This window comes from Xenopus laevis, chromosome 9_10L (genome assembly GCF_017654675.1).
Source record: "Xenopus laevis strain J_2021 chromosome 9_10L, Xenopus_laevis_v10.1, whole genome shotgun sequence".
Classification (NCBI taxonomy): Eukaryota; Metazoa; Chordata; class Amphibia; order Anura; family Pipidae; genus Xenopus; species Xenopus laevis.
In genome coordinates this window covers 50,097,128-50,116,916 of record NC_054387.1, presented here as the reverse complement: position 1 = coordinate 50,116,916, position 19,789 = coordinate 50,097,128, and the positions used below count along the sequence as shown (strand labels likewise).

Here is a 19,789-nt window from a genome sequence, read left to right as displayed (position 1 = left end):
GGGCCCTGCGGGGTGCGGGCCCTGGCCCAATTGCACCCCCTGCTCCCCCGGTAGTTACGCCACTGCCGACCTCCCTTCCAGCCCCCAGCTGTGTACGTGAACAAGAAAAAAGGTAAGTGAGGGAGCCTGGCCTACACGCCTTCACTGCCCAGTCCGCCCTGCTCAAAATCAGGCACAATGCACTGAGATGGCTGCCTCCACACCAATATTGCAGCTACAAAAATATTTGTTGGTTCAAGAATAAAAAAAAAACCTTAATATCATGACAGAATCCGTTTAATGTATATAAGGGGTAGTGTTAATCTAATTGTTTTATGCCTATGATTAAGGGCGGTTATGCCTGAAACGCATAATGTGTTGGTCTAGTGGAAGTCTGTATTTCATGGACTAAATAAACATACTGCTGCTTCAATATTTTCTTCTAATCAGAGGCATGCGCCTGTGCTTCATTGACACAGGAATGTGTTTGGAGCTGTTTCATATGGTAGCCAAGATGGAGATAGTAGGACAAGATGAAGACGGTAGGAAAAGATGGAGACAGTAGGACAAGATGAAGACAGTAGGAAAAGATGGAGAAAGCAGGACAAGATAAAAACAGTAGGGCAATATGGAGACAGAAGGACAAGATGGAGACAGTAGGACAAGATGAAAACAGTAGGGCAAGATAAAACATTAGGACAAGATGGAGACAGTAGGGCATGATTTTTTTAACTGACTTGAGGGTTGTGCTATTTGCCAGTATGGGTGGGGCACCAGTTTGACCTGTTCATCATATACAGTGGGGTCCAATTTATAGTTGTAGACAAAAATAAAGAAGAATAACAGGTATAGTAGGGCAAGATAGCAACAGCAGAAGATGGTGACAATAGGACACAATGGAGACAGTAGAGAAAGATGGAGACAGTAGGGATGGAGTTTGTATTAATGTCACCCAACTGTTTTCTCTTTGTTTGATGGTCCTATTTAATAAAAGGTCATCATCACAAGGTTTTGAACACAAAATGGACAAGAAAGTATATTGAAAATGTTCCTAGTTGTGCATTTTATAATAATAAATAGTGAGCCCATCCAGAGCATCCACAATGTTACCAGCTTAGTAAACATTTGTTAACAAGTTGAAATTTGTATATAAATTAACTTAGTGGGATGCCCCTAGTAGTTTAAGATGAACACATACATAACACAGACCTTTGTTAGCAGGTAGAAAATAGGGTGCCCATTTTAGCAACTTTTCTCTAAAAGGATTTTATGGTATCCTCACCACTACTGACCCAAGGCTAGATACAACCCAAGGGCCCTCAGAATGGTGTTGTTATAGCCATCAGATGACTCTGTAGCTATCCTTTAGTTCCACTCAGTGAGCCAATTCTTTTTTAGCTGCTCTTGTTTAAGCAAAGACAGAAATATAATATTTGCAGAGAGACATAAAGTTTTGCAAAGAACTACGGCTTAATAAAGTCCCTCACATGACTCCATGTCAGACCTCTTTCTCCCTTTTGCATTTCTGGCAAGCCGCCATTTTGCTTTTGGCAGAAGGACAATCTCAGCTCTGTGCTATCACTGATGGTCACAATTCTGTTGAATGGAAATGCATTGTTCCTGCCAGAAGTGATTAGGAGTAAAGTGTGCCATGCTAGCAGGGGGTATTACAGGGCTACCAAGCTGGTCTGTGAAAACTAAGACTTTTTATTAGAACAATACTGCATGTTATATTAGTCCACAAGATGTAGGGGTCTCATGGTCTTGCACAGGTCTTGCACATGTGGTCTTGTGGTCTTGCACAGGTCTTGCACATGTTGGGTAACACTGATATCAAATATTACTGCTGTTATCTTACCCTACAGTTGCCTTCTTGCTGTATTAAATCTCTCTTTCCCTACTGTCACCTTCTTCTCTTCTCTTTATTACTGTCAACATCTTTTCCTACAATCACAAGTGTATCCTACTTCCTACCTACAACTGATGATCTATGTGATAGATCTGATAGATGCACATTTCCAGTGTTCTGAGATTGAAGATCCAATAGCACAGTTTGCCACCCTGCTGTACCAGTCTGTCCTCTTTATATCAGTGGACCACCTCCATGATGTCTTTGTCTGGATTTAGGTACGGAAACCCTACCACTAACTGCTCGCCACCTTGAAGAACTCAACAACAAATTTAGTACCAATACATTCCCATTTTGGCCCTATTTATTGACTAATTATGGGGTTTTTAAGAAAACAAAGTGCAGAGTTGCAGTCAAAGCTACTTTTCCCCCTATAAAACATGCATTGCTTAGCTCATGTAGCCCTACATCTCTTCTATTATTACTGTATACAAACCCCCAAGCTGACGTGCTTTCTCCTGCACCCTTAAACCAATTATTTACATAGTTTACAATTCCTTGTATACCCAAAACACTGCTCTTGCAGCTGTCACCACTCTCTCCCCATGTGTTTCCAGTTAAGACATATTTTTTTTCTCTTAGAACACAGTTTTAAATGGCAGAATGTATCTAAAGCCACAAAATCATCATTCCCTTTTCATATGGGCATACACGCTCCTTGACGTCTCACACGTGTCTCTCCCAGCAATGTTTCTAATCTTTTAAAGGAAATAAATATTGTGAGCCATGCTTTGATGCTTCTCTCTCAGTACTTAAATAGGAACATTGGGAAACACTCTCCTGTCATCGGCAGTGAAAACCTTCTTTCTTATCTCTGTAGGGCTTTGTGGTTTCTCAGATATGTAGACTATTTTAGACACAGATGTTTCTCCCTGTTTATGATGGAAATTGCACTAAAACCTTGTTCATTACCCTTACCACAAGTTGTCATGGGGACAGAGCAGAGGATGGTGATGTTTTGGGTAAAACAGGTTATAGCAGATGGAGATGTAGGTATTCACACTGGTCTAGCCACACACCAGTTAAGTAATCCTGAAAATAATTGAAGAGCCAATAATGCCTTGAATGCAGCAAATGGGTGATCCCAATTTTTTTACATGGTGCTCCAGACACTTTACACATGATCAAACATTTCAAGACCATATGTCCCTTCCTCAGTGATGAGTTTGCTGCATTCGAGGTATTGGATCTTCAGTTGTTTCAGGATAAGTATTTTGGGTGCAATTTATAATTATTAAAGGAGAACAAAAGCTTACTGACAACACCAGTCTACTTTGAAAGTCCACAGTAGGGATCATTTGAAACAGTGGTTCCCAAATTTTGAAGTTGACCTTCCCGAGGAGTCTAGAGCGGAAACAGAGGGGGGCTCAGCCAACAGCCACTTAGTGTAAGATATGAGAAGACTTTTTGCTAGATATATGCCCAACTTGAAGGTCACTGGAATGGGGTACCTCTTAAGCATTATTTAAGATGGTTGGATCAGACATGAGAGTATTCTTATTTTACCTCGTATGATAGGTCATGCAGGATCATAATCATTTGGCCATCATCATGGTCCTTCAGAGATTTTAGTTTTTGTTCTATTAGGAGCATGAAAGAACATATAAATAATGAATATTCGACGTTTATTTGGAAAATACATTTAGCAGTGTAATTTACTATAAATCTGCAAGCTCTAACCTTTAATTACTGATGGTTTCATCATGACCCAAATAACCGTGTGCTTGGTTTGCATGCAACTACATGATACAATTAACACTAATTATAACCATCCAGCTTGCAGCCTTTAATCTTTTTTCAGGAAAGATCTGTAACAGTGCATGTCACCTGGAACTTTCAGTAGATCCTTCTCCCTTGGAGACATGTCTGTAGGGCAGCCAAGGGAACGCTTGATAGCTGATATGTTTCTTCTAACAGTTTTACAGTTACGTCTTCAGCAGAGGAGAAGCCGTGAGCATCTGGTCAGCCAAGGACTCATGCCTCGTAAGTATGTTTAGATGAAATATGTTGGGCAGTTATTGGATTCTTTGGAGAAACAAAGTCCAAAAGGAAGAGGAAATGTACACCTGGCTTAGAGAAATAAATATGAAACCCCCAATAGATCACCCCAGCAATATTAACTGCGACATATAGCCTGGAAGTTAAAGTTTAACAGTGGAATTCTGATCACGCTACTGGGTCTTCCCTTCACCACATTTCATACACTGGCTAGCCACTAGAGCCTTATTGGACCAGAGGGAGGTGGAGGCTTACACAGAAAATGTCAACCTCCCGCCACAACCGATTACTATAAGTTGGTCCTTGTAAATTTCTGTAAAGAGCATATATATCTTTGCTAGTAAAAATATCCAACATTCCTAGCTTCTTCCATTTCAATTTGTAATGCTTTTTTGGGGTCTCCAACACAACAAACAGTGATCCGAGATCTAATCTCTTCATCATCTTTATTGATCATTTTAGCTTCATAGCTTTATATAGATCTGAATTGTGGCTACACTAAAGGGTTCACCAGTAACTGGTCTCAAGTACTTGAATTTAGTTCTGGCATTATATAAAATATTTTGTTGGAAATAAATGACTTAAACAAGCTTTTAAAAAGCAGTTGAATGGGCAATTTGAGGACCTTATGCTGTCTTGAGTTGCTCGGAAAGGTACGTAAAGAACTGAAGGTTGGACAAGTGGTATTGTTGCCACCGTCTGCTACTGTCTCCATCTTGCCCTACTACTAGCATTTTTGCTCTGCTCTCATCTGAAGTGAGTTTTGCACTCCTATCTGAAAAGTATAGGTGTAGCTCAGCCCAAAACTGTTCCACGGGCTTAGTTGTGGTTTGAGCGACTCGGGACCTGCATATGTTTTTTATTCATGTAAATCAACCTCTTATTGTCTATTTGGGCCGTTCTCTAACCAGGCCACACAACATTCAATATATATTTGTAGTCATTCTTTTACACTTCTGAGGGGAGGATTATATTCATACAAAAAAATGTATATTAATGTAAAATATGAAATTTTTTGTTCTTGGAAAACTTTTAAAAAACATATGTTGTGGGAACATATACTGAAATTAAAAGAGATTCTACTGTAGTGTTGTTGTGCCCATTTGTGTTCTGAATAAGTGGTCTGAGACTGGACTGGGATGTTACGGAGAGTGAATGGGTGAGAGTGGGGAAAACTATGGTGACACATGTGAGTTGACGAGTATGAAAAAGGACCCTGCAAAGCAAATAAGTTTGATTCTAACCTGGGCACTATCTGCAATGAGTTTTTCTGTTCTTCAACATCTGTCACCTGTTTCCATGGATTTTACTCTGGGTACACTATTTTCAGTGGCGTAACTACCGGGGGAGCAGGGGGTGCAATTGGGCCAGGGCCCACACCCCCGCAGGGCCCCCGGCAGTCACGCGCCCACTGCAGCAGCTGCATCGCCGCACGGAAGAGGGTGGGGGCGGGGCCCGGCTGCACGGCCCACACCCGGGCCCGCCCCCACCTAGTTCCATCTCTGACTATTTTCCTTCCACTCTTCAAAAACATAAAGGCAGGTTAATTGGTTCCTGATGAAACTGAAGCGTGTGTCATATAAATGTGACTGAGACCTTAGATTGTAAGCTCCACTGGGGCAGGAACTGATGTGAAGCAAAGGCAATATATATATATATGAAGTGCTTTTTAAAAATATCAAACATAAATATTGAGTGCATTGCTTTTCTGTGTCAGCTGTGGATGAAAACTGACCATAGTTTTTCATGTAACCAACTGAAACAAATAATTTAGAGTAAAATTGACTATGCACCAAAAGACTGAGATGCATTTGGCCCTGTAGGGCCCAGCAACATACCTAGCATCCATGTCCTACTCATAAGAACCATGACAGTGTAATCTGGTTGTATGGTGGAAATCGGTGGGTAGTTAAAAGGAAGAACTGTGCTTTATAGAATTTTGTATGTGGCGTTTCGAATTGTCGATGGGTGCCCAATGTGCCTTACAGTGACTAAATCTATGGAATTTACGTATTGGGGAAAGTTTATGGTCCCACATTTGTTCTGTTCTCTAGCATTGGGAGCGGGAATGTTCTTCTCTGTATATATGCAGAATGCTGTGGTCATTACGTAAGCGATTGCCTAAGAATGTAGATTTAAGAAGAACTCTCACCGTTATTAAAGTGTCTTTCAATTACAGCAAGGGGATGAGCTTTTTTGACAAGTGTTTTCTAGATACAGCCAAAGGCAGATCTTGTTGTTTACTGCCAGTATATAAATATAAATACCGTCTGTTTTTTATTAATAGACCTCTTTATCTGCCTGTTTGTACCCCCAGCCCTGAAGAACCCCGCTGCATTCCAGGAGCAGAGGAAGAACGTGGACCGAGCCAAGGTAAGGGCTGATTTTCTCCTTTTTTCTGCATAAATCACAAGGTTTTCATCCGCCTTATTCTGTCGATCTTAAATACTCTGGTGGGGATTGTGTTTCAGTCAGCAATGTACCTTCCAGAAATGATTTTAGGAAGACGTAAGGCAAAAACCCTTTGGAAACATTTCTAAACTGAGAGGTAGAGCAGGGCGAAAGAAGAATACTGGTGTTTCCAAGAGGGGTGCAAGAATGGTAACACCCACTGTGGGGCATTGCAGAGAGCTGGGCAGGAGATGTAACTGTGGGGTGGTAGATGTATTAAGACATAATGGGGTCGAGGAATGAGGCTGTACCTGTGGGATAGTGTTTGTTGTAAGATGGTGCCCAGGGAGGCAGATGCAATATTTATAGATGAAAGATAGCCTTTTATTAACCTAGACATATTAGCAAACACACAAGGAATAGAGACAGTTTGTGCAAGATTGCAGGAAAGGTAGGATGAGGGAATGCACAAGTATTTTTGTTGTGATTTGCAAAAGTTTAGGATGGATCGTGGAAATTTTGGAAAGGCAAAAAAATGGGGCAGAGGCTTTTCAGACCTTGTCAAGGACAGTGTAGAGTGGAAAGCAGTTCTGCAGATTTGGACTGGGAAGTGGATCAATTGTCCAGTTCCAGTTGGTTAGATATTAGTCAATCATTTGGTTATCTAGGTGAACAGAAGGATACTGTATAATTTGGCTATTATTTTGGTCCAAATGAAAGGAAGCAAGGAGAAACTGTGGTCATTTCCCTATCCACCCATGGAAGGAGAGGCTTGTTCAGAGGGTTCACAGTCGGGTGTATTGCAATTGCCTCCTCCATGGTGCTATACATCTTTAAATGGTCAGACAGTATACTTCAAAATTGCCCCACCAGATCTGGGCCAGTATTCACAGCTTAAATGCTCTGGCATTGAGGTGACCCAGGAGTGTAGAATTGAACCATGATAGATGACCTTTCTGGTGGAGAAAGCTTATGGGAACAGTATTTGAAGTTAATTTGTGAATTCAGCCAGGTACAAGAGTTTTGAGCAGGACTACATAATCATATTTCAATTATGTTGTGAGAATTCAAACAGTAGTTGTTCATTGTAATGAAGAAGGTATTCTTGATACTACTCTTTGTTATGTTACATTTCCATCTAAACCAGATGTTCATAGAGTATTTTGGTTCATGCCCCACTTTGAGGTTCAAAAATTGGTGTGGTCCTTCTCTAATAGTCCAGACATAAGAAAATATTCCTGTTTCAGTTATTTATCCATTATTCCTAGAATATCTAGGCTACAGAATTAGTGTTGACTAGTGTTAATTATCAGCCTAATTGACTTTCAGGGTAGGATATAGGTATGGAGATCAAAAAAGGCATTCACTACAAGTATTTTACTGACTGATCCTCAACCTCATAGCCCTAGGGGGCAAGCTTTATGATGTGGGAACCACAGTCCTAAACCAAGCCCAAGTTCTACAGTGCCTCCCATCATGGCGGCATTATCTAGTAGTGTTGCAACTCAAGTAGTTTTTGGGCAAATACAGGAGAAAGAGTTGTACCTTTGGCCAAAAGTCTTTAATGAAATACCTGTTGGAACCTAGTCTGGATTACAAATCAGCAAACAAATAAATCACAAGGCCAGACAATATCTAATCCTATTAAACAATAATGCTCTCAGCACAAACCGTCTGACTATGTAAAGTTTGTTTGAGATATTGCAGGAAAGAGCGGTGACTTATCCTTTACTTCTCATATTATTACTCTAATGGATTTACAAAAAGATATGAGATCATTTCTGAAACCTTAAACCCACAAGGCATAGCTTTAGGGGGAACATATGAAGAAACCGGAGCAAAGAACTTTCAATATATAGAAACATAATGCCACCCTACAATAACATTCACCTATATTTCTGTTAAGATGTTTTTGTAAAGAAAGACGTCTAGAGGGAATTTTGGCTAAAAGTCTTGCTGTAAGATCAATGGAAAACAGCATTTGTAGGTATTAAAATATACATGTTGTTGCTGATATTGCATAGATGTTCTATGATCAGGGGTGCTTCACCAATTAGGCAAGTTGAGGCTGTCGCCTCAGGCGGCAGCGCCCCACTAGGTACCAGGGGCAGCAAAAATGCTGCTCCTGGTACTTTAAGAGCGAATTTTCGGGGGAGGGGGGGGCAGCAGCAACTGCTGCTGCCTCAGGCGGCGGAGGGGCCAGGATCGCCCCTGTCTGTGATGGCTCTAAGGAAAACATTTCACTGGATGTAGCACTATTATCTCAACTCGGTCTGTCTTGTTCTTTAATTTGTGGTAGAATTTTTCCAGTTATCTGAACCTATTGAATCTCTAGAATACAAGTTCTAGACTATCTGTGCCTCCAGGTTTTTGGTTCCCCCTGTACTGAATTATATACTGTATCTGTTTGGGAATCAAACTGGTCTGTGTTACCCCATGTTAAAGTGCTATCTTAATATATGTTTCATTTCTGTGCTCCCATATTTTCTTTCTGTATTTATTGTAGGCTGAAGACTATCTAAAGCACAAGATTAGAAGCAGGCCTGAAATTCTGAATATGCAAATCTTACAAGGTAAGTTGCACCATCAGAACTTTTCACAACAACTGGGTTTTGTGATATCATCGTAGTATCTTGAATATCAATGGCCAATGTAAACTGCTTCTTAAAGGCCTAAATGTTGGGTAGCTCAGACTATCAAAAAGATGAGGCGGACCATCAGGGTGTATAGGGGCATCAACCACAAGGGTCCATGTTTTAATTTTGCTGGTTTTGATCGATTTTGTACAGGTTAGAAAATGCAAAATCTGATTGGTCAATATTGCTAACTGCACTGGTGAAATTAAGAACCTATGTTAGCCAATTAGCATTAGAACATGATGAACATACCGTCCTACATTTGAGTTGATTGAGAGGGAGTAATTAAAGAGCTAGGGGTTGGTTTAGGTCATGGATGTTTGGAGATGATATGGCTTTTCTTATCCATATCTTAAACCTTTCACTATGGGGCAACCAATCGAATTTAGATCCCTCATTTAGACTGATGATGATGCTCAGTGCAAATTTTAATATTATCTAATTATGCTAACATTCTGTGAAAATAGTTTGGTACATTTTGCTTTTTAAAATGTGTTTTTTTTTTGGTTCCTAAAATGGAATATATTCTTTGTATCCCCTGGCTGCCTCTGAAAAGGAATACCAAATGATTAGCCATTGTGTGCATGTGTATGGTCACCTTAATGTTCTTAAACCATTCATTTCATGTTGGGTGGGTTATATAGGTTCTATAACACAAATCTCCAGGCTGTAGTTGTTGTTGTTCTTCCAGATTCCCCTAAAGCAGACCCTTACAAATTCTAGGGCAGGATGGAGAAAACCTAAAGGATGCCCATTCAGGGGGTTGGAGAGACAATTTGTTGTCCTAGATACTTTTGGGGGTTAATGATAGGGGATTAATAATATTTTCATGTATAGTGTTTTAATAAGATGAATAAGAAGGCTGACAAAATGTTGGACCACCAAAAAGTTTGATATCCAATAGCTTTGGGCTTATGATAACACTGAGAATATTATTTCAACTTCCGGAAAACCCCAGGCTAAACATCCCTGGTCTACAAGAAGTTAGGCCACTAAGATTAAAGAGAAGGATGTGATGACTTGGTTTTTTTACTTTGCAGATCCAGCCAATGAAAGCTCAGCTCAGGCTGCCCAGATCAAATTAAAAAGGGCACGCCTCGCAGATGACCTGAATGAAAGAATTGCTCTTAGACCAGGGCCACTGGAACTGGTAGAGAAGAACATTATTCCAGTAGAATCAACTGTGAAAGAGGTATTTAAAGGTAGGAATGTTCTTCTCTGATTGAAGCTCCAAGCACATTGTCAGATTAGTTAAACTAGTACTTATGAACACCGAGATTAATAAAAACATTTCCATGTGACTGTGACTGCCTGTGGTTTGATGCACTGGAGGTGTAACTTTCCCTTCGCTGTTAAATATCCAGACATGGGAATTAAAACCATTTGCTGTTCTGCTATTGATTCTCATGCTGTTGGCTGCCCAGTTATCAAGATGTTTGGACCATTTTCTGCATTTTTTTTTATATTAACAAAAAAACAAAAAAGCAAACCATCTAAGCAGCGCTATAAAATTCTTACCAGTCCACGGCAATAAACTACGGACCTTCTGGCAGGAAAATGTTTAGACAATGCAGAGTCGTTAAAGCTATTTACGTAATCCCTCCCTAATGAAAAGGAACTTGCCAAATAGTTTCCAAATACCAGACTGGGCAGAGCCTGCAATGCGCAAAGGGCTGATGGTGTTGGCCAAGTTTAGCAGCATGGCAGCCGTGGCCACTGCCCATCAGTCTCAACTTGCCAGAAAAGAATAAACCATCTAAAGAGTACTATATTCAAGTATTGTTGACCATTATTAACCCTAAAATATGATGTAGATATTGGTAGAGACCTGGCTCTTTTGGGCCCTGCCGGCCCAGACCCGCTCCCTGGGAGGGAGGTTAGGAGAAACCTCCCTCCCTGAACCCAGTCTAGTCCCTAACGCGACGGATAAAGGTACCCGCACACATTATCCTTTAAAGTGCTCCAGCCCAGGGAGTTATCAGCTGCTGGCTTGGCCTCTCTTGATTGATTATCCCTTGGATGGTTTTTTAGACATGGTGCTGAATTTTCACACAAATACAGAGCTTGGCGTTAATTTTCCTTTAATAACAGAAGGGCCCGTTGCTTTGGAAGTAGGACTGGCCATGTAAATTCCATGTCATTATCCCTCTCATATAAACTGCTATCAGTCTGTTATCAGGCACTGGCTGATAGATTCCAGATGCAGGGGGGTACATTTATATGCCCCCCCTCCCTTGTGCTTTCTGGCATCCAACTCACAGTCCCTGGGTCACTTTAACTAATCACTCATGGCCACAGGTCAAGAGCCGCTGTCATATTGTGGCTATATCGGTACAGGGACAGATAACACTCTGTACCCTTAACGTGTCGCAGACGGAAATAAGACCCCCCCCCCATTTACGCTGGGCACAAATAACAGAGCAGTTGGGACACTTGAGCCAGAGATTCAGAACATTGGGCCACGGTCACAACTTTTTTTTTTTTTTAAAGGAATATAAACCCATTTTGCCAATTAAAAGAAAACATAATTCTAAAAGATCTCCAATATTGATATATAATCAATGGATGCATTTGTATGATAAATGATAAAATATACAAATAGTCTTATTTCCTACATCCTAGCACACTTTCCCTTTATATCTGAAACTAAAAAACACACATTTTTTGTGATGTTTATAAGTTTGTGACTACAGACATACTCTGTGTGTGTCGTCTTTCCTTTTGTCTCTTCCGCACGCGACGCTTGCCAGTTGTTGTGTTTCCTCTCACTAGCGCGTGTCACAGGCACTTTCCAGAAATTGTGGTCACAGCACATAAAAAAAATAAATGAGTGGAAAGTTGGGAGAGCAGCAGTCTGGCGTCCTCTCTGTAATATTTCACAAGGATCTGATGGGTCATATGGATTCGCACTTAACCAAAGTTTCTGTGTACTAGTGTTCCTTCTGCATGGCTGTGTTTCATTTGGGTTTTTATCATTGTTTGTATAAATAAAGGCTGTGGCTGTGAAGATGTTGCAGAACTAGAACTACTAGTACCTAGGACAGCCAGAACAACTAAAAGGCTGTAGGCTGGAATGTATATACTTTGTACCACATTTTCCATCCTGTCCTAGTGTCACTATTTTGCCCTACTGTCTCCATCTTGACCTACTGCCTCCACCATGCCCTACTGTCTCCATCTTTGCCCTACTGTCTCCATCTTGTCCTACTGTTTCCATCTAGTCCTACTGTTTCCATCTAGTCCTACTGTCTCCATCTTGTCCTACTGTCTCCATCTTGCCCTACTGTCTCCATCTTTCCCCTTCTCCACCTTGCCCTACTGTCTCCATCTTGTCCTACTGTCTCCATCTTGTCCTACTGTCTCCATCTTGCCCTACTATCTCCATCTTTCCCTGTCTCTACCTTGCCCTACTGTCTCCATCTTGCCCTATTGTCTCCATCTTGCCATACTGTTTCCATCTTGTCCTACTGTCTCCATCTTGCCCTACTGTCTCCATCTTGCCCTACCATACCTGCAGTAGCTTCTTTGTTTTACTTGCTGCCACAAATCATAAAGTAACATATCGCTGTTTCTCTGATTTATGAAGGAAATCAGGTCAACTTCTCCAAATCTGTGGATGCCTTTGCTTTTGAAGAGGACAGCAGCAATGATGGTCTGTCTCCAGAAAAGGAGCCAAGCGAGAACTCCCCGGTGCTCAATAAAGCCTCTTTCCAGGAGACCAAAGATTTGGAGACCCTCAACTCCCTTCACTCAGGTCTAACACAGGTAAGATCAGTCAGGCTTTCTTTTTTTGGGAAGCTACAAGGATAGACAACATTGCATCAAAAAAGTATATTGGCATATTGGTCAAAGATTTCCTCAACCCAGTCATTAGCTAAACAGAGGTCCTTTGGGATTTTTCAGTGCTTTGCACAGTGACACAGATCCTATCTGATATGATACCCATTGTAAGCAGCAGTCCTGTCCTGCTTTATGGCTGAGATTCTAGCTATCTTAATAAAAAGCCAACAAAGTCCAGTAAACAGGAATTCAGTGATGTGTGGAGGTAGAGAATGATTATGAAGGAAAACACATTTTGCCTAGAAAGCCACTGAAATTAATTGAATCTCTTGGAATATCGGAGTTGGGTATTACACAGAATATTGTGGTACAATGTTATGTAGTTTGGATGATTGCAAACCCCCAGAATAACAGATCTTTGGCTTGCCAGCCTGCAAATCTTACACAGTGTACTTGGCACTAGTGAGTCTGATTTTCCAAGTACTTAGGGCAGGCAGCCAAGGCATTGTTTGCTTGGTATGTCTAATTGCACAGGGCTAATAAAGCAAAATTGGTCTCAGAGGCTTCTCGGCTACAGCAAGGGTACCACACACTCATGCATACAGCGGTTATGGCTCTCAGGCAGAAAATCATGTCTCCAGTATCAGATTTCTAACCAGTGCAACAGCAGGGAGATCTGCAGCGGCACATACGAAAATCTGATAGTGGAACCATGAAGCCCATCCATTATGCTTTATTCCTATACGGAGCAGTCCCACTTTCACACACAAAGCACTGACTGGTACCAACTGCCAACTCTGCCTACAGTCATGTGACTTCCATATATCTTCTGTGTGAGCTACTTGTCAGTGACATGTTTATGGGTCAGTCCTTCCTAGACCCAAAGTGTACTAATGTCAGTGACATGTTTATGGGTCAGTCCTTCCTAGGCCCAAAGTGTACTAATGTCAGTGACATGTTTATGGGTCAGTCCTTCCTAGACCCAAAGTGTACTAATGTCAGTGACATGTTTATGGGTCAGTCCCTCCTAGGCCCAAAGTGTACTAATGTCAGTGACATGTTTATGGGTCAGTCCTTCCTAGGCCCAAAGTGTACTAATGTCAGTGACATGTTTATGGGTCAGTCCTTCCTAGGCCCAAAGTGTACTAATTTGAGCCAGTGAAAGGGTACTCATAGTCTGGTCCAGGGAACCGCATTCAATTTCTTCAATCTCTGTTGTTCATATGGCACTGGTGGATTTGTGTTTTTTTAGATTTTAGCTCTTTAAGAGATAGGGCATGTAATATACGAGACCACAGTCCTCAGTGTACTACTTTCTCCCTGTGTGGGGTCCCAGGGCTTAGAAAATAATAGGCAGCAGTTTCTTTGGGACTTCTCCACCTCTACACTATTTTCCTTTTCCTACTCAACTTTCCTTGAATGTTGGTCCTGGTTCCTTTTTCGTTAAACTATATTATTAATGAATTACCTTGTGATTTTATAATGCACTAGCACTTGCATAAATTAATTATTTTGAACCACACCCAGTCGGCAACTGAGTAACGGTTGAGCACTTGCACTTTATAATTTATTGGAATCTTGAATCTATTGCTTATAGATTAAGTATATAAATCAACAAGTTGGTACTGGCTATTTTTAATATACAGAAAAAGCAACTTTATGCTTCTCTGAACTTGTCGTTTTGTTATTTATTTAAAGCCTATCAAAAGGCTTTAATCAATCAAGCAAATCTTTTTTATTAGCACAAGCACTTTATAATTATCAACTCATTGGTTCACTATATAATTTAGATAAGTTAGTTAATTCATTTGAGAGTACGGGGGCTCTTACTATCTTTTTCTTTTCTTTTGAATAATTGGAGCCAGTGTCAGCTGTTTCTGTACCTCTTGCAGTTAATAACAGACACAGTTAAATGGTTATGGCTGTTTAACAAATGTAAAATCTGGATGCTAACAGTAATCTGGCAGGATTCTTATAATCATGTATTGAGCCTCATGAAAATGAAATGCCCTGTGGGGGGGCGTCTGGCAGCTAAGCTATATATTAAGCATATTTTTCAGTCTGCGCAAAGGACAAATCTTGGGCACTGTGTCATATTCCAGACGAGGGAGAACTCTGCCCTCTGTCATGTTGGTTTCCCAATCATATTCACAGCTTGTGGAGATTTCACTGTGAGGAACTGAATTTACTGGGGAATAGATTTAGGAGCAGGCAGGGCTGATGTCATTTCCATCTTCATTCATTCCTTAAGCTCTGGTTCATCCCTACTTAACTGATCCGTGGCTTTAAGTTGAAAGCCCGATATGCCGCAATGCAACAGTCTCTGTAGAAAGAATGGGGCTAACAGGATAGCAGGACAAAATGGCAGAACTAAATGGCAGCTTTAGGAAAAGATGGGGACAGAAGAACAAGATGGCAGCAGAAGCATGGAATTTATAAGTTGATTTGTATTCATATCATTGTTGGAAGGAAGGAGGGTAATTAGGTAAGGAAGGGGAGCAAAGAAAGGAAGGGAAATGGAAGAAAGTAAGGAAAGTGGCAAAAGAAGGAAAACAAATAAAAGAGGTAAAATGAAGGAATGAAGGTAAGAGAGAAAAAAATTAAAAAGAAGGAAAAAGTGGAAGGGGTGGAAGTAAAAGAGAGATAATGTATGGGAGAAGGAGAAAGGAATTACAGAAGATAAAGGCGAGGAAAGAGGGAGGAAGGTAAAAGAAAGGGAAAGAAAAGGGAAGGGAGGGAAAAGAAGGAAGGAACAAAAGAGGCAAGGGAAGATAGAAGACAACAAAGATAGAAAAGGAGGAAACAGAATGAAGGAAAGAAGGAAAGTACTGTATTTGCACCAGGTGTGGTAATGTATAGCACCTAAGCATGTACAATTTAAATGCTGCCTGCTAATTGGTTGCTATGAGTTACTACAAAAGGTTAACATTTTATTCCGTTTTATACCATTACCCCACAGGAAAGTCTATTAATATATAACAGTGTCATTTTACATTAAATAATAGAGGAATTACAGCCACCTGAGTGTTCTATGGTGCTAAAACTTCCTTTGCACAGTGGGCATCTTGCCTAGGTTTTGGCACTGGGCATGGAATGATGCTCCAGACTAAGGAAGCTGTGCCCTCTTCCAACCAATCATAGTTATACCCACCTGCCCAACAAAATCAGCTGACATGATACACAACCCAAACCCTTGTGAAGTACAAAGACAACATCCAATACCTGTGAATACCTGTGTAGCAGTGCCCTAAAAAAGATGGAATTTTCACATCTGAATAATATTTTACTGAATTTTCATTTGGAGGAAACAGTTATTCCCTTGCTGGTGTAAGGCTTCCAGTGCAGTAGCTGCAGCTTTGGTACAGTGCCTTCCTGTGATATATTGCAACTGACAGGCCCTATTTATTTCCTTAGGCTGGTTTCTTTTTGGACCGAGAATCAAATATACAATTTCAGACACATCGTTTTTTTAAACGAGACACAGGGGCTTTTGCCAGGGACGATGTATGTAAAGAAATGACGGCTCTGACGCACGCTAACGATTTTCAGCAATATTGGATAACCTAATGTTTATTCCAAGCCGCTCTGAGCTTCACAGCAGAGCAGCAGCATAAATCACAAGCTTAAATTCTGCTCTGTGTTTAGCTTTTCCTGATAGTAATCCAGCTCTCATGCCTGGAGAGTACTCGGAAATTGTCTCACTCACTGTGCGGTTTCTGGGGGGGTCATTGAAATAGGTGATTTTTATTTTTCTGCTTTTCAGAACCATTCCCAAGAGCATGATAGCGATGCCCAAGATGGAAGCTCTATCCAGAGTCACTCCTGTTCACTGCACTCTGAAAGCCAGCTGTCTCCATCTATGTCCGCAAGTGCGGCAGTTAAGGTAGGAATCTAGGGCTGGTTTAGGGCAGGGGAAAGGGTTCCAGGGCATGAATATAAACTGGGTATTAACGCCCAATGCAATCTCTATATAGGGATTATGGTTAAGTGCCTGTTTTTTTCTTTATTAGTCGAAATCACCCATAGATGTAAAGAACAGACACAAAAAAACAAAGGATATCAAACCAAAAGTGAAAAAACTGAAATATCACCAATACATTCCACCTGACCAGAAGGCAGAAAAGTCCCCACCGCCTATGGACTCAGCTTATGCAAGGCTCCTTCAGCAACAGCAATTGTTTCTCCAGCTTCAGATCTTGAGTCAACAACAGCAGCAGCAACATTTCGGCTATACAGGGATGCACCACTCCCAGCTCAAGTAAGATCCTGTCTAGGGACATAAAGAACCAAAGTAAAACAACTCTGTTAAGAACAAGACAATTCAGACAGACATCTCAGATAGATTTTCTACTGTTCCTTCCCTTCCCTTGCTCTCCAACATTTGGTCAAGACCCTCTTAGTCCAGATATTGCTTCAGTAATAGTTACCCATATATCATCCTTATTGACTTTGACATTGAGTCCTCTCAGTGCTTCAGACACTCAAAGGTCAAGCCCCAGAATTAGGGGACCTCTGGCCTAATATATCTAAGGAAAGTAAACCCTGCATACCAGATTATGGTAACTTTCTTGATGCAAGTTTTGTTGAACAAAATGACATGGTAGAGGCACATATGAGAGCTTTTAATTTTGTGCATTTTAGTCTGGAAAGTTTTTAATTTAGTTTATTTTTAGTTATGGCATGGAGCACTGCACCTAGATGGTTGTTTCAGGCAATAGGGGTTGTCCCAAACCCTTTGGGACTTGATTCTTAAACCCTCAATCCAAGCATTTGCTCCACCTAAATATTTGCCCAAAAACTCCATGTGCATAAAAGTTTAAATATTAACTGAAAAACCTAAAGCCCATTGGGAAACATAATTTAGTTATCAGGAGATGGACAGTATTAAAATTCCAAGTTGGAGGTGTTATTTTTTAAACAATCACCTAGTCCAGGCCCAGATTTGTGGAAAGGCCACACCGGGGCCTAGGGTGGCAGGATTTTAGAGGGCAGCATGCGGCACAACCACACCCACATTGGTTAAAAAACACTGGGGATAAAATCATTTTTTTTCATTTCCCGTGCGGCAATCCCCATTGCTCCTGTCCCGATGATGAAAATTTGCACGTATAAAGGGGAGAGGGTGGGGCGACAAACGGCAGGGGGCCTAGGGGCGCCCTCTATGTAAATCTGGCCCTGATAAGATCATCTGGTTAAATGTTTTTGGTTTTTAGGGCTCTGGTCAAGAATCTATCTTGGTTTTATATTTTATAGGCTTCCAAATGATCTGATTAGGAATTCCAACACATCATCTGTCAACAGTCCCTCCTTGTCTCCAGTGAAAACCACGTTTTCTGGTCAAGCCAATGTCTCTATGAAAGCAGGGCTGTTGCCTTCAAATCTAGATGATTTAAAAGTAAGTTTACAGTGGAATTATTCTGATTTGTTTGATGCTCATGTCTTGACATAATAGATCAGACAAGGCATATTGTTTTAAGGGCAAACACCAAACAATGTTCATGCTACTTTGAGAATAGGTGCATAAGGGGGATTGGAATTACTTGAAGCTCTTTACGAATGAGGCTCCAAACTGAACAATACAATATGATAATTACTGTCTGTTCCACTCCCATCCGAGATATAGGATACTATTATATCTTTTTGTCCTAAGCACGACTCTTGACTGGCAAAAAAGGTGTTTAATTCAATAAATTACTAGTATCTCAAAGGCAGTGGTTGACAGACTTTTTATTTCAAGTCCCTCTTGGCTGTCTAACCTTTGGTTCAAGTTTCCCTATAACTTGCAACAATGTTACATCTGTAGAAAAAATGTAACTCCAAATATCACCCTAACTGACCTGCAAGCTGGGCTTAAAGGGGTATCTAGGAGAGCAGATAGGCATCCTCTTAAAACAAGCCACCAGATAATACCCCCTCTTTTTTTTTTTTTTTTAAAGGTTTCTGAGTTAAGGCAGCAGTTAAGAATAAGAGGTCTACCTGTGTCTGGTACAAAGACCTCATTGATGGAAAGATTACGACCCTTCCAAGAATGTAGCGGTAACACAGTTCCAACCTACGGTGAAATTACAACAGTGACTTTTCCAGTTACACCAAATGGCACTCTCTCAGGCTACCAATCTCATGCTTCTGCAGGCATGTTATCAAATGGATTCTATCAGTTTGGTAGCACCAGTTCCACCCCACCCATATCTCCTGCATCATCTGATTTTTCTGTTAGTGGATCCTTACCAGATACTTTCAGTGACGGACCAATGTCTTCTCCACAGTTTGGTTTGCACCCTTCCCCAATTCACCTAAGTGCTGAGGAAAGCCTCATGAATAGCATGAACAGTGGAACTTACCAAGTAGAACTGGAAGGAATTGATGCCGAAAAGGACAAAATGTTGGTAGAGAAACAGAAAGTCATCAACGAGTTGACTTGGAAGCTCAGACATGAACAGAGACAGGTGGAAGAGTTAAGGCTTCAGCTTCAGAAGCGAAAGGTTGACCCTCAAGACAAACAACTTGCATCTCAACACTTTTTTGGGGTACCCATCAAACAGGAAGATGTATCGAGTTGCCCGTTTGCCGCAAAGCAGATGGCGTTGAAAGTACAAGTAAATAACGTAACTGAAAAACTAGGTGTGGGCAGGGCACAGCCCATTACTTGTCTGGTCAACAATCAATGCATGGACGCATCAACCCAAAACTCAATCATGTCATCCACTTTTTTGAGTCCTCAGTGTTCTCCGCAACACTCACCAATGGGAACTACTAACAGCCCCCAGCACATAAGTCTGCCACCTTCACCCAATAACCACTATCTGGTGTCAGTATCCCCCAACTCACAAGGAGACAGGCATAGTGGTTCCCCGAATGTTAACAACCGCCTTCATCCAGCTCAGGTAAGAGAGCAAGCTGGCCTTTTAAATACAGGCCAAGCCCTGGCTAAATGCTTATTTATCACAGTTGCTAGTTTCTTTCTTAAATTAAGGAAATCATTGTGGAGCTTATAGCTCTGGTATGAAGATCCAAAGAGCACATATTTGATTATGAGTTGCCATATTGTTTCAGAAATAGCACAGTATTGCCTTTGTTTTGCATAAAGCTTTACATC

General features: G+C 41.0%; 1 protein-coding gene across 3 annotated transcripts in view; it reads left to right on the top strand.

Moving 5' to 3' along the window:
• myocd.L (myocardin L homeolog) overlaps nt 1–19,789 on the top strand; it is a 36,277-nt gene that overhangs the window by 10,210 nt on the left and 6,278 nt on the right. For 2 of the 3 annotated variants that reach the window (XM_041575726.1, NM_001095601.1), the window contains 9 exon segments: nt 3,806–3,871; nt 6,204–6,259; nt 8,784–8,850; nt 9,954–10,115; nt 12,500–12,678; nt 16,457–16,576; nt 16,704–16,951; nt 17,947–18,088; nt 18,630–19,577. In XM_041575726.1, coding sequence (XP_041431660.1) covers nt 3,806–3,871; nt 6,204–6,259; nt 8,784–8,850; nt 9,954–10,115; nt 12,500–12,678; nt 16,457–16,576; nt 16,704–16,951; nt 17,947–18,088; nt 18,630–19,577 — 1,988 coding nt within the window. 3 annotated transcript variants of the gene reach the window in all.